Raw genomic sequence first — 16,126 nt, 5'->3', positions numbered from 1 at the left:
AACACATCTGGACACACACACACACACACACACACACACACACACACACACACACACACACACACACACACTTGGGAGGATGAAATCAGGAGAATCATAATTTAAGGCCAGCTTAGACATAAACCTGAAACCTATTCTCATCCATTATCTAAGTGTGGTGGCATGCACCTATTATCTCAGCTGCTGGGATGTTGAGATTGGGGAAATGGCTGTTTGAGACGAGCCTCGAGAGAAAAAAGTCCCATGAGACTTCATCTCAACAGAAGAAGCTAGGCATAGTGCCTCACATTTGTTATGCCAGCTACAAAAGTATAGGTAAAATAGGTGGAATACAATCTGGGTGTATGCCCAAGAAATAAGAGCATATCTCAAAAATAATCAATGCCTGGATTTTGCCTGTAATTCTAGTTACACAGGAGTTTGAAATCTGAGGATTGTGGTAGAAGCCAGGCTAAGCAGAAAAGTCCAGGAGACTCTCATGTCCAATTAACTAGAAAAAAGTTGGAAGTGGAGCTGTGGCTCAAGTGGTAGAGCAGGATTGGCACACGCACATAAATAAGTAGTGCAAAAAAAAGGGGCAAAGGGTGTGGCTCAGTAGTAGATTACTATCTAGCAAGATGGAGCCCAAAGTTCAAACCCCAGTACTGTAAATAAATGACTAAATTCTTAGAGTAGCCAGTCAAGGATCTTATACTTCACATTTAAGACAAATCATAGAAGAAAATGCTTAGTAAAGATGTATAAATTGAATGCCAGTTTCTATACTGTCTTTCTAAAATGTCCTTAATGAGGAATAGTAACTCAAGAAGGATCACAGGAGAATCCTCTGTAAGGCATGAGGTAGACTTTTTTGAAAAGAACATTGTTCGCTAAGAAAAGAACAGCAATAATAATCATAACTAATCACATGCTAGATGCTCTAGGTTACCACTTTATATCTATTTATTCACTTACCTATATTAACTCAGGAAGAAAATAAGCTATACAGGTATCATTGGCATTGGTGAACCTTTCCTTCAGGTGGACCTTGAAGGTGTAGGTTACACTCTGCAAAGCTACAGTCCTCAAACCTTCTCCATTTGATAGTATAAGAAACCCTTCTTTCATGATGGATGTACTCTCTTCCTGGAGACTGACAGGCTAGGAGCTTGTTAACCTAAAAGGGGCCCAGGTATTTCAGGTAGCAGATTCATTCACCCAAGAAGAAGCTTTAGTTTTAGTTTAGTATTATTTTGACCTTCCTTCCAACTTTCTTGTTTTGCTTGTACTAGGTCAATTTGGATCATCAGTGGCCTCTTACTTCCTCTTCCTGAGATGGATGTATGGAGTAAATATGGTTCTCTTTATCCTGACATTCAGCCTGATCATGCTGCCTGAGGTAAGATATGACGAAAAAGTTCCTTATATCATTGCTTTCCTAGAAAGGCTTTACAAAGAAATCTCTGTAGAAAATGAATGATTAGCTGATTATGTTCCCTTCTTGCAGGAATAGGATTTCTAGTGAATTTAAACTTCAAAGTGGTTCCCTCAGCCAAAGATTCTAAGCCTTCCCCAGAGGGTGCATGACTTTCATGAAAGTGTATCTAAAAATGGGGTATTTATATTTATTTATTTTATTTATATTTCATCAAATGCCAAGCTTGTTGCTTGTTTTCACTCCTCTCTTTGAGAAAACCTGAGAGTGCCTCATTCATTCATCTACTAAACTACTCCTTTATTTCGGGAGCAGTAGAAATGGGGTCTTGTCACCTACAGTTCCTCTTACCTCCACATCCTATGGCCCCTCTCTTTGAAGAAATCAAAGGCTGTTGCTAATTCTTTAGAACTCATGGAGATTATGCTATGGCCCCACGGGATGGATGGGATGAATACATGTAGGGTTGGTTGTAGTGAGCTAGAGTCTATGAACTTTGAATGCCCTTACATAGGTTTGTGTTTCATAGGAGGATATGTTCCCTTTTGACCTGGCAGAACCACCAGAGACCAGACACAGGCATCTCCATGGAACATGTCAATCATTTTGCCTGCTTTTAGCCAGCAACCTCTTTTATACCAAGGCATTGATCTTTTGTCCTAAACTTCCATGCATTTTCTGTGTTGGGGGGAGGCAAAACAATTATATGTAGAGAGGACTTCCTCTCTATGAAGCCAGAGGGACCAAGACAGCAACGGTGAATGTCTACACTGTTTATAGAGAGGGGATGAGCAGGGATTGGTTTCCAGCCTTTTTTTTCCAATCAAATTCTGCACCAAGGTCTCAAACATTACCCCATCCTCTGTCGCAGCCACAGGGAAGAAAAGCTCCATCTCATACAAGTAGTTTCTATTAGGCCAAGCCTGATGAGGTTGATCTGCTTTGTCCATTGTTCACTCAGACACCTTCCTGTGATACTTCTCTTGCCCCTGTCCTTGGTCAACTGTATTTTTAGTACTGTTCTCCATAAATATGCTCCTCTTCTAATTTGGTAGAACAAATTCAGGACTGTCATCTTGAATTTGAGATGACACTGATTTCATAACCAATAGACAATTGTTCCCTCCTTATAGACAGCCTTCACTTACAAGGCTGGTTTTATTTTTACATCCTACTTGAAATTAATGAGCTGCTCTCCCTCCATTCCAACATTTAAGGATGTATTGTTATATGGAATGTGGGCAGTGTAATTGTGATGGGTACTATGTGCTTCTAAAGGCTACCTCTGTCCCGTCTAACACCTTTTTCGAGGTGGTAGTGGGGCTTCTTAGCCAGGCTCCTGGACCTTGTGGTTGGCCTTTCGTGTACTAGGTCTGTAGAATTCTGGAGCAGGGACGTGAGTATGCCTTTTGTTCGTAATGCTCGGTTTAGTTGGTTCTCAGAAAATAGGACCCCACATGACAATCCACAGAGTCCCCATGAAAAAAAAGTTCCAGAAATGTTTTTAAGTGAAAACATTTGCGATCACATGTGGCTCAGATTTTGTTTCTACTTGTTAACTGCTCTTTTTGCTTTACTTAGTACCTCTGGGGTTTGCCATATGGCAGCTTACCCAGGAAAACAGTCCCGAGAGCTGAAGAAGCTTCTGCAGCCAACTTTGGCGTGCTGTATGACTTCAATGTAAGTGTCTCCACACAACTGTGTTGGTAAGGGAATGGGTTTTCTCTGATATCATTTTATTTTGATACCCCATGATTTCAGCCTTTTTTCTTTGAGGGTTGACTAAATATCTTATGGGTAATATTTCTGTTTTCTGTTTAAGAAGGAAAAGAAGATACATATTCATAATACACATGCAGCTATCTATACATAGGTACAGACATGTATATGGATAAGGTTTCAGAAGATGATAATAAAAGTAGCTGAAAATGTAGTATTATAGTATGATAAAAGGTAAATGGAGATTACTGAATAAAGGTGAGCTCCTAGTTCCAAGACTTGAAGTAAATATATAATCTCTGCCTTTGAAAAAGAATAAGGAAGAATTTGCAACCATTTCTTTTTGGAAATCTCATTGGATCCTGGAATAAGTAGTTTATCCAGTGCATATTAAAATTTCAATTTTCTGAGTAAGCTTGCTATCCAGTTATACTTATTAGTCACTACTAAATAAAGGTAAGCATTAAATACAATCAAATATCAAATTCTAACTCTTAAATAATATGAAGATGACTATTATTGTATTGTATGACATTTAGCTTTTTGTTTCTTACATCTTTTATTTAATGTTGTGCTCTTGAGTTTCAATTGTACATTTTATATATCAGTAATCCATACTTTTCCACTGCTAAGTAGTGTTGCATTGTATTGGATCCATGTGCTTCATTTATCCATCATCAATTGCTGGATATTTGTATTGTCTTTCCTTTTTGGAGATTTTGTAAAATTTACTTTACTGTTTATTATTTATTATTGTTTACTTTATTGTTATAATAGAGATGATATACAGGGGATTACAATCATATGAATCAGGTAATGAATACATTTCCTTTTGTACAGTATCTTCTGTTCCCTCATTCTCTCCTAGTATCTCCCTCCCATCTCCACCCATAAAATATAATTATATAGTTTACTTTCATCATAGTGTCCAGTGACTTCCACTGTGGCAATTTTTCACACTTTCCCTTGAGAGTTATGCTCCCCACCTCTCTCCCCCAACCCCTGCAACCCTCCAGAAGATATATATATGAATAAAACATACATAAAGAAAAGGAAACAGAGCCATCAACAAAATAAGATATCTCTCTCTGTCTCTGTCTCTGTCTCTGTCTCTCTCTCTCTCTCTCTTTCTCTTGTAACTATATCTATTCTTTGTGTCTTTGATGAGATTACATATCCAAGTAAGAAAGTTTTTCCTATTTTACTTAAGAATGAACTGTGATTGATAGGCAAGACCTTTTCCCTCACAAGTTCTTTCAATGTTAGGTAATTTTTTTAAGCTGAATTGTGTTCTCATATGTTAGGTGAAACTAGTAATAGTATCTAACACAAAGATCATTAAGATAATTCACAAAAGAGCCTGTAGCATAGAACATATGGCACACAGAATTCCTTAAAAACAATGACAACAACCTGTAACTTGCCTAAAGGCAAATGACTATTTGGAAAGAGAATTGGGATGCAGGGCTGGTTACAGTAGACAAAGCCATATTTGTAGATGGAGCCACGTAAGGGATGGCAGTTTATATGGTGTGTACTAACTAAATAATAAAAGCATTCTGACTCTAATGAGGAGTCACTGAAGAACTCAGAAATGGAGTGATTAGATGATGATATTGCACACTGAATGCCGTATTCTTACAGTCTAGTATTGATGTTTTAAGGAGTTTTCTGTAACATGTGTTTTGTGGTTTGAAAAGGTTTGTCTCCATTTTCATGCAAAGATATTATGCTAAATATGTCCAGGAAACCTCTTGATTGATGTGGTGATGTTCTGTTTTCTGTTTTTGTCAGAAGAAGTAATTCAGTCCATCTTAGAGGAAAAGAGATCAGGGCTAACATACTTATCTGAGACTAAAGAGTGGGTCTGATGCTAAAAAATGATACTAGCTTAACAACTGGATCCATGTTCTGTTTATATTATAATTTAATGGATATTCTAATATATATCCTGAAATTGTATATGGGAAAACTGTTTAGTGGGATTTGAAATTTCTCTCAATTTGTATAGCTGGCAAATGATGAGTATGGGATCTCTCTATCTGATGCTGAAGTTTTGAAGAAACTATCTCAGTTTGCAGCTTCCAAACATCCCTGGAATGATGATAATTTTATGCTGGGAATGCAGAAAAAAGGTATTAGAAAGATGAGAAATGTCCTTATAGATCTTCTGAGCCATGTCCCAGATTGTCCCGTCCAGTGAGACATCAACTAGGGCCAAGAACCTAGAGGGAGGAATGAAAGGGACAGGAGACACGAAGAAGGCAGCAAGACAAGCATCCTGATCAAGCTGCAAATTTTATTTTTTACACAGGGGTTTATATGCCTCTTCAGGAGAGGCAGGAGGGGGTTGGGGTATAGGAACCGCTCAGGTAGGGGGTCCTGTAGTAGGATGTTTGCTCCTGCTCCGGGTAGAGGCCAGGTGGTAGTATGTTTGCAGATCAACGCAAGCAGGCATGTGTTGCTTAGTGACCTAATTACAAGATGCAGGCACATTCTTACACTAAGAATTCAGGGAGGGGGAGAATGTCTCTGACAACTCCTCCTTTCATCTTAAAATAAGTGAGGGGTGAGGATTTAGGCAATATCTTAATTATGGGAGGCATTAATCTGAGAGGGGAGACAGAGGCCCTGATCCCTAGAAAGGAGGCCATGCTGAGGCCAAGCATCTTTTTGCAGGGGAAAGTTTTTAATAGATACCAACTTCCATGCTATCGGGCATGTCCCGCAGGAGACCCTGAGACTGATGACCATTCAGGCCGTCTCCTTGCAGTCTTAGCTGCACCTCATGCAGATGCCTACACCTGTCAACTGCAGGTGTATCCCTCGGGTGGGGATTACGGTTCCTCTGGGGGCCCCAGTCCTCATACCCATTTAGCATCTCCCACGTCTAGGCTGTTCAGCACTGGATGGAAAATTCACCCATCCAGAGTCACCATAATGGCTGCAACCACCTAGGGGACTTTGAGTTTAGCACAGAATGTCCCATCACCAAGAGTTCCAGTCCTCTCAGGAAACAGCTGTGCAGTGGTGGTGGAATCAGGCAGGGCAGAATATGTGGCAGCAGCTTCATCTCTCAGGAACTCTAATGGAATGTCACACCTCCTGCTGGATTGCCTGCAAATTTCTGCGCAGCAAACTGGTTAAAGAAGCAAACTGGTTAAAGAAGCTTAACCTAAGGCCTGACTTTGGTGAATTCTCCCAATGATTCCCTGGTCCCTTTATCTAAAGGGGATTGATGGACGGAGATTCAGCTTCTGTAACTTCTTCAAGCTGACTCAGGGGCGTTGTCTCTGTACTTGACAAGGAACCTTAAAAAGTTTAGCCTATTTTACGAAGGGGTTGCCAGGATTAGCTATCAGAAACAATGATTTGTTCCAAACTAGAGATCATATTCAACATTTAACAACTGCACAAACCTTCTTTGGCTACAATAGGTTAGCTTACTTAGCACCCATTTGCAAAGGCATTTTCCTGATTGTCTGGGGAACTTAATCCCTGCGACTCTAACTATGCTTCAGTTGCCAGATCTAAACAGATCAATAGGGATACAAGCCTCAGATCCACAAACTTCCCTGAATTCACTAGTTAGGACTTTAAACTACCCACTATCACAGATGATTGACAAGTTCCTGCCCAGTTATGAAAGGCATGGGCATTAGTAAGGCCTGCTTATAAACTATTCTATGACCTCCCGGCTCTTATTAATATTGAATGGCCAAGCATGAGTGACTCTAGGATCTGACACCATCTCTGCCATCCAAGCAGAGGCTTTCTGCATCTGGAGGCTTCATTGCTTTTGTACCAGTAGTGTCTCTCCACACAGGGATGAACATCCCATTGGCATTTCACTTTGTTGGTTGCTGGACTTGAACTCGGGGCCTGGGCACTGTCCCTCAGCTCTTCAGCTCAAGGCTAGCACTCTGCCACTTTATGCTCCAAAGCAACTGTGCCCCAGCATTCTGCTGACAGATTCAGTCACCACAGTCTCACAGGGACTTTGCTTTGCCTGGGTTGGCTCGAAACTGCAGCTTTCAGATCAATGAGTCCTCCACGTTACTCCAATTAGAGCAACAAGGTGGTCAACACAGAAATAGTCTCTAAGCATGATCTTACCTAGAACTTGGTGAGGACCAAAATTACATCTGAATGAGGATCTGCTATCCTTTTCCATGCCCAGCTGGAAATTGCTATAAGGAGACTTACAAGAGCATGCTAAATAATAATTAAGCAATGATTTTGGTAGTCCTAATTTTCCTTTTTACTCTTTCTTCAAACATTTAAGACAACTTTCAAATATTGTTTAGAAACCCATTTCCAATGTTCTTAAAACTTTTACTGATACTTGCTTAAACAATTAACACCTTAGCCTTTATTTGCAATTGAAAAACCTTTAAGGGCACAAAGAACTCCTTTTGTCTCCAGGCCCCCTAGGGCTTAAGGCACTCCCCTTGCCTTTTAGAAGAGGCTTTTTTTTTTTCAGTTTAGATTACTGCCTAGAACTCCTACAACAGTTTAAACTCAAATAACAGTTTTTCCCTAATGCAAGAACTACAGACATCAGTGCACTAAGCCTGGACTTAGTTTCCTTCCTTTTTTAAAATACACCCAATTGCATGGAGATAAACCTTTAAACATTCCTTTAAAATACTAATCACATTATCCACATTTTACCATCAGATTTCTAGTGTCAGTTTGCAAGAAAAGACAGACAGGCAAAGTTTCTGACATTAGTAAACAAATTTACATTTAAATCTCTAATACATGTCTCCAAACTTTAACTAAAGGTAATAAATCCCAAATTCCCTAATACCTCTGTGGTAAACAGGATACAATGTTTGCAATGTAAACAGCTGTATGCATTGCAATACCAGATTTTTAAAATGCAGATTTCAGGATCTTTAGAAAAATACTTTTTACCAGTTTCTCTTTAAAACAATGCAATAATCCTTTGAGACATAGGAAACATTTAAACCTAATACTTTTCTTGAAGTTTAAACTTAAATTTACCCAATTGCTTTTGTGTTTCAAGTATAAATTTATCCATTGTTTATATAGCATGCTGATAATTTAACCTTGAACAATGTTCACTCATACCCATTCACACATACAGTCATACTCAAAGATCTTAAAGCGCGCAAAATTAATATCGGCCGTTCATTTTCTGGAAATTTTAGTATCATGAGGGTTTTTTTCTTTTTTTTTTTTTTTTGATCAAGCTTATTCTTGGAGGTGACAACCAGGTTTTTAAAACAATGCTTAACAAAGCGACTAGCTGAAATTTATTTTTTCAGCGCTAGTTCCTGATATTAGACATATTGCCACAATACCTTTTACAGATGAAAGTTGGGTGGGAGTCTTAAACTTAGGAGCACTAAGACTGAAGTTTGTGTCCTGCCACCAACTGTCTCCAGACTGTCACTTCAGCAGGTTGTAGGAAAAAGGAAACTAGAGGAATCCTGCAGCTGCTTTGTCTGGCCTCTGCTCACCTCAACTGATTGGGAGGGGCCTTACCAGGCCCAAGTGGGACCAAAACTTTTACTTCCCAGAAACATTCAAATAGATAACAAGGATGTGTGCTTGAGTACATGCAGAAAAGCCATAAGGATCCATATTTAGAACTGGTACCAATTTAAAAGACAATACTGGACAAGGAAAAATGTGTAACATGAACAAGACAGAGAAGCAGAGACTTTTAAGAGACTCCTAAACTTTTGATGGCATGCCTGGCCTTAAACTACCAGCTGGCAGACGGAGGCCATCCTAATATATCTACAAAAGGCTCTGAAACATAATCAGACATTGACATATAACAAGAAAATTGGACTCAATCAGATACTCTAAACACAAAAACATGAGCTCAGATGAATGTTTTCACCAAACAACTATTTTTTGATTTAGACATGTCTTGCTGGTGGGACTCTCAGGCATGCCCTGTTAGCGACAAGAAACTCAGAAGGGTGGTCAAGGCGTCCCTTGACCAGTAGGCCTTAGAGAGCATGCTGCGTCCAGCCTTCTTTTCTCTCTGTTTTAGGCCCACAGTGCACTTTCTTAAAAACAAAACAAAACAAAACACAGACAGGGGGTTGGCCGATACTTACCTCTGGAGGCCTTTGCTTTTCACCTGGCCATCTTTTAAAACCACTGTTTCTAGAAAAAAGCAATCTTTTATCTCAATAGCATAAATATACAAATTATTAGGAATTGATGAAAGACTTGGGAGCCCTGGTTGAGTGGTTCCCATGAGCATATTTACTGTAGGGAGAAACCTGTATTTGAAACTTGTATTTGCCTGATCCCTATTAATTTTAGTAGCTCCAATTGTTTTTCTGGCCAATATCCCACTGCTCCCCATGTGATTAGACTGTGGCCCCTAGAATTGGGGGAGCAGTTCTATGCCAATTTTTTCATAACTAATGCAGTCATCATAGAATGTCACAACATCCGTATCTTGTCTCTCCCTAGAGATTACAGGGCAGGTACTCTTTAAGAGCAGAGGCTGGATGGCTCTGGCCAGGACAAGGGGCTTGCCAATTGCTAGGATGCTGCTAGGCCAGCTACACCCAGGAGCTGGGAACTTAAGGCCTGAGAGGCAGGCGATTGTAGCTCCTCAGGGACAGGGTGTGGAGGCAGTCCTGCTGTAAGCTTGTGGGGGGAGGAGAGGTCAGAGTCTTCTCGCAGAATATCATTGAGGGGCAAAAAGATATTATGCAATTTTAAATAATGCCTGAGCCATTGAATATCTAAGGGTATGGAGGCAGTCAACACGAAATTGACTTTATCAGGAGCTATTAGAAAGCCAAGGCTAAGAAAGGCTTTAGAAAGTAGATCTGGCCTATCCTGAGCCACCAACAAAATATCATCAGGGTGTAGGGGAATTGTAAAAAAGGCAATCTTTAAGATCAATGATCATTTTATCCACATAAAAACAATTCCTTGTCAAACACATTTGGTAAAGGCTATTTACAGTGTACATGGCCAAGCATGCACTATGCTGCATTTTCAAGCAGAAAATGTTCCTTATTTGACCACAATTGCAATAATTACATGAAACTTCTTATAAAACATGAATCTTCTTAATAAACAATCTCCAACTCTTTGCCATTTAACCTCGCTAATCGTTCCCTCCTTGGGGAACCAAGGACAGTATTCTTCTAGGGTATTGAAAAATGCCTTTAAGTCTTTCTTTTTAACCCAAGTTCCTCGTGTCTTGAGAGCCTATGAACGATTCCTGTGACGATGATGCCTATCCCATGGCCAGTCACTTTCCTTTTGCCGTCTCCACTCTCAGCATTGACCGAGATGTCTCGGGTGGGCCACTCCGAGCTGGTCACACAATCACTTGGATCCAAGTTTTCTTGGAAGACAGCGTTCCCCAGCCTCACAGGCACTTGAGCCGCACATTGGGTGCCATTTGTCCCATCAAGCAGGACGTCAACTAGGGCCAAGAACCTAGAGGGAGGAATGAAAGGGACAGGAGACACAAAGAAAGCAGCAAGACAAGCATTCTGATCAAGCTGCAAATTTTATTTTTTACACAGGGATTTATATGCCTCTTCAGGAGAGGCAGGAGGGGGTTGGGGTATAGGAACTGCTCGGGGTAGGGGGTCTGGTAGTAGGATATTTGCTCCTCCTCTGGGTAGAGGCCAGGTGGTAGGATGTTTGCATATCAACGCAAGCAGACATGTGTTGCTTAGTGACCTAATTACAAGATGCAGGCACATTCTTACACTAAGAATTCAGGGAGGGGGAGAATGTCTCTGACACCTGATTCTAAAGATAGAAGAACTGAGTTTCAGGAGGAAGCTTAGGGCCATTTGGTAGAAAGGCTTAGGTCTTAAATTCCATGAGAATTTCTAATAACTCCTCAGAAACTGTCCTGGAGTCACTGACTGACCCTGTTTAATTAATTATTTATTATCAAGGGGAGGAAATGAAGCAGGTACACCCCATTTCTTCCTGCAGAATAGATTTGCAATTTCTAAACCAGCTTCTGAGAAAGAAGAGCAGGTTCTGTGTTTCTCTTGTTTGATCTTTTAACTTGATCTTCTGAACAATCACTTTATAGAAATATCACACATTACTATAGGTAACCTACTACATTTATTTAAAACTTTAGGTTCCCTAAAAACTTACAATGATGACTTCCAAAGACCCTAGGAACATAATATAAGAAAAGCAGGTTTTCAGTGGGAGAAAGACATGGGAAGGGGTTACAATGTTCAAGAAGTAATGTACTCACTACGTTACGAGTGTAACTGTAACCCCTCTATATATCACCCTGACAATAAAATAAAATGCACAAAAAGAAAGGCATGCTTCAATCCCAGAAATGGCTGGTGCTTGAACAGTTGAATGGGGTGACTTTTTAAAGAATATTCTATAGATGTGAAGGTAGAGATGAGTAGTAAAATATAACTATGCATATATAGTACAGTAAAAGGTAAATATGAGGAACAAGTGTGACCATGATCCCTTGTAGTAGAAGAGCCTATTTAGAGGAAAGGGTCAGAAAACTTGGGTGTAGAGGTGTGAAGCTTTGAGGTATTATAAATCTGTTGAACTTCCTGTGTAAATAATGGAACCTCTCTTTGAGCCCCATGCAAATTCAGCTTTCTGTAACTTACGAACATGCTTAGATGTTATTCACTTTATGCTTAACAATAGACAGGTATCATTTGATACATTCAAGGCTATTCAGCCAGCTTTATGACCCTTCAGAGTCACAATTCACCATCTGAAAAGCACTTTCCTTGAGTGTCTCATGGTGGCTTTTATGATTCAGGAAAGAAATCTATTTTATTTAAATAGTCCGAGGAAGGGAGATTATCTAATATGGGGGCTATGAATCAAATCGGCATGTGAGTTATTATAATTAGAAGAGTGAATCAAGTCAGTGTGTTAGTCAGATTTCTTCCCTGTAAGGCACTAACTGACAAAATTCACTTTGTAAAAGAAAGAGTTATTCGGGCTCCTAGGTTTGGAGAGCCCAATCCAAGATTGTGTAGCCCCCCTGTTCTGTGCCTTCTGTGACAGTGCCAGATGACAATGGTAGGGACAAACTGCTTACTTCACAGCCAGGAAGCAAAGGACAAAAAAAGAGAAAGAAAGAAACTGAGTTCCACAGTCCCCTTCAAGATCACACCCCCAACTATCTAAGAACATCTTACCAGCTACCACCTCCTCCCAATTGTACTGCTATCCATCTCATACGGGAGCCTGTGAGAGATGGCAAAGAGTGAAACAGCCATAGACAGTAAGAAGGTAATGTTCCTATTGGCAGGATACATGGAGGCCCAAGGATGATGTAGGAATTATAAGAGGAAGAGATGACAGCTCTGATTCTTATAAGAAGAAAGGGAGAGGAACAGGTGGAATTTGAAGGTGCTTAAGCTGATCCCAGACAAGAGGTAACACAAGAGCAGCCATCTAAGTAAACAGCAATGCATGCAGCATTCAGTTTCAGGGTACTTTCCACTTTCCTTGACTTTGCTTTCTTTTCAAAGGGTCTTTATGGATGTAGGAATTAAGAGAAACTTTAGAAGAGGAAAGTTTATACTTTTTTTTTTTACTCCAACCCATCCCACATCTATTTCTTTCTTCATATCCCATTCTTGAGACTTGTCCTCAAAGGGTCCTTGTCAGAGAGAGCATGAATGTAGATAAACAGAAGTTAAGTTTCTTATTTAAGCAGAATTGACAACTCTTTAAATACTGATCTTCCAAAGTAAGCGTGTATACTCTGAAACATAACTCAGCTTTCTTGAAATCCTTCATTTCTTACTGTCCTGTCTATATTTATAAGAGATATGTTTGGAATCTATGCATAGAGTCACATGCTTTAAGAGTCAGTTAATTGTTCAACCTTCAGGAATTCCTTTTTCAAGGGGTAAATTGTTTTAGATTTCTGAGAAGCAGACAATGTTTGCTGCATCGGAGTGTGCAAGTGAGAAGTTAAGATTGTTTGGTAAATTACCCTGGTAGGAAAATTCTGATCTCTGAATATTGACTTAGATGAAAATCTCAAGCCTATTAAATGACATTGTGGAATATGAGCACATAGCACCAAAACATGAGTCCAATCCAAAACTGATAAATTGCTACCTTCCCAAAGGTTTGGAAGTAATTCAGTCAAGTATTTATTCTATGTGTGATCACCTGACATCTTCAATAGCCATCGATTGCTTGTAATTTATGCTTGATATCAATGACATTGCTCAACTTAAATGTCTGCAATAAAAATATATGCTCCTTGTATGAGACTGAACATTTCAGAACTCAATGATTTTTTATGTGTTTTCCCTATTTCAGTGTTGTCTGGTGTGCTTAGACTCCTCCTTAAATAGATCATCAGTGTATTCAATAGAGGTTGCATCTAGGCAACAACACAAGTATGAATTCCCCCGAAACTTCTCTCTATGAGGTACAAGGTGGTTTTTTAATAAGTTCAGAAGTCCAACAGAACCATCCAAAAACTTCCTAATATGATATTTTAATTGCTACTTTGTAACAATTGCAGTGTGTGTGTGTGTGTTTGTGTGTGTGTGTGTGTGCGCATGTGCATGCACACATATTGGTGGAGATAGAACCAAGGTCCTTGTACATGTCAGACAACTAAACTGCGTTCCAGCTCATGACTATTTTCTCTATGTGAAGTAAAATCCACACAGCAACTGTTTGATTGATATTGACTAATTTTGTGAGTTTTAGGCAATTGGATCATAGGAAAACACCAGTGCCTTTCTAGCTTTACTGTTTTTCAGACCCTTTTGGATGCTTTTGATTCATTAGATCCAGTGTAAGATTACTATTGTCCTGTTGCTGTCTTGGATGACTTACTCTGGTTTATTAAAAATAAGTAAATAAATATAGATCATGAGACTAGAAAAGGGTGGCTTAGGAGGCTCTCTGGAGGCATTCAGTTTAATTGAGGATTGCTAGTGATCACCAGAAGCTATTTCTTCATTTAGTCTTTCTGCAAGCACAAATTGAATTCAGGGTACTGGAAGTACCATGACAACTAACATATTCCCCATACACAGAGATTTTATTGTTATTGTTGGTTGCACAAACAAAAAAATTCCATTTTAGTTTGATAGTCTAAGCTATTAGATCCATGTTTTAGGCATATCGAGGCACAGTGGAAGATAGTGTTGAGATTTACTGGAGTTTGGTGTATTGGAGTGTGGAGAAGACCCCATAACAATTACTCTTTTCCTTCTGAGCTCAGAACAATTTGTTTGAAAAGGAGAGGCAGATGGACATCAAGCATCCCACATCTATCACCAAAAGAGACCAAACAGGAGGACATTTAGCCAAATGGTCTTGCTGATGCACAACTCTAAATTGGTCCAGTTTACACCAATCACAGCTTATTTTCTAAAAAAGGAAGTTCCTTTGGAGAGGTAACTGCCCAACAAATCCCCAATTTAACAAGTGGAGATATCACTGTAGTAATCTCTCTTGTGTTTGAGGGAAAGGAAAGATAGAGAAGGACTGAATGGTGTTTCATTTAGTGAAACACTGTTTCGTGAAGGAATTATCAAGAAAAAAAAGAATAACCATTCATATCCCCAGTGATTGCTAGCTTCTACTGAGAGGGTCTGTAAAGGCTTCATGGAACTATCCTTTAATTTATTTATTAAACCCAGGGTCTCATGGTATTATACCACTTGAATCATAATGCTAGACACTTTTTTCTTGCTTTTGAGTCACTTTTCTTTTTTTTTTTACTACCTTAGTCTGGAGCTATCTTTATAATCTAAATACTTCTGCCACCATCTCCTATGGGATTACAGGTAAGCGACATTATGCCTAGCTTCATGGAGGCAGACTAAACTAAGTAGTCCTACAACCTCCTCTAATCGGGGAGGATAATTTCATCAAAAATTTATTTCAGCTGGGTGCGGTAGTTCATGCCTGTAATTCCAGCTACTCAGGAGGCTGACATCTGAGGATCAAGGTTCAAAACCAGCCTGGGCACAAAAGGACCTGAGACTCTTGTCTCCAGTTAATCTCTAGAAAACAGGAAGTAGATCTTGGCTCAAGGGCAAGGTGGTAGCCTTAAGCTGAAGAGCTCAGGGACAGCTTCCAGGCCTAAGTGTAGGGTGGTAGCTTTGAGTTGAAGAGCTCAGAGACAGTGCCCAGACTGAGTTCAAGCCCCATGAACCATTATATTCTATGTTTCATTATATTCTGTTGGAAGCAGAGAAGTATAAGGGTTTTGAAGCAGTTTTAGAAACATGGACTGTTCTATTCTTTAGAAGACCCTTGTGTGATGCAGAGTTTATTGGATTACTGTGAGATGGAGGCTGGAAGCCCTGTAAATGGGAGCCTATTAGGCCTGTAAATAGTAGCATAGGCACTTGGTGATTTGTCAAACAATTGTATGTGGATTATGGGTAAAAATGAGACAATAATGCAAATGTCTAAGTTTCTGGCTTGACTAACTTGGTAGCGCTATCCCGCAAGGAAGGATGAAAACAGGCCCTGGGCAACTTTTTGAATCTGCTGTATACACTTTCTGTAGAACATGCAAGTGAAAATCAGGTACCACAGGTGTCGGGATTTTTAGTCCTTCTTGCCTCCTGACCCGCAAGAGCGACAGAGAGAACATGCCCCAACTAAGACGAGACTGAGAAAGGAAAGGGCCGACTGGGGGCCCACACCCAGCCCTCCCTCACTGGAGGGAAGACACTCAGATGCACCAGGGAGACTCCTTTATTGGGAAAATACAATGAATCAGTATAGGATGCAGGAGCCTATCAGCACAGAGGTGGTAAGGGCAGGGGGAGGTAGGTGCTGTTCGAGAGGGCAGCAGGGGCAATCCCAGAAGTAGAGGTAGGCTTACTTTACATCACAAACCACAGCCAAGCCTTCCAACCAGGTGACAGGCGAGTTGGATTCCAAGACCAGGAAATGAGCCCATTTTCCTGATGTGACATGCCCCCCACACAGGCATCCAGTCAAGGGTCTAGAATTTTCCTCAATGGA

General features: G+C 40.0%; 1 protein-coding gene across 1 annotated transcript in view; it reads left to right on the top strand.

Moving 5' to 3' along the window:
• Nucleotides 1-16,126, top strand: part of Tmc1 (transmembrane channel like 1) — a 152,464-nt gene that overhangs the window by 64,602 nt on the left and 71,736 nt on the right. Inside the window, exons 7-8 of the mRNA XM_090329065.1 lie at nucleotides 1,272-1,378; nucleotides 2,996-3,094. Of these exons, the coding sequence (XP_090185191.1) occupies nucleotides 1,272-1,378; nucleotides 2,996-3,094 (206 nt within the window). The remainder of the gene's footprint in view (nucleotides 1-1,271; nucleotides 1,379-2,995; nucleotides 3,095-16,126) is intronic.

This window comes from Megascapheus bottae, chromosome 3 (assembly GCF_031878675.1).
Source record: "Megascapheus bottae isolate mThoBot1 chromosome 3, mThoBot2.hap1, whole genome shotgun sequence".
NCBI classification, from domain to species: domain Eukaryota; kingdom Metazoa; phylum Chordata; class Mammalia; order Rodentia; family Geomyidae; genus Megascapheus; species Megascapheus bottae.
This window is presented reverse-complemented; position numbering and strand designations above follow the sequence as displayed.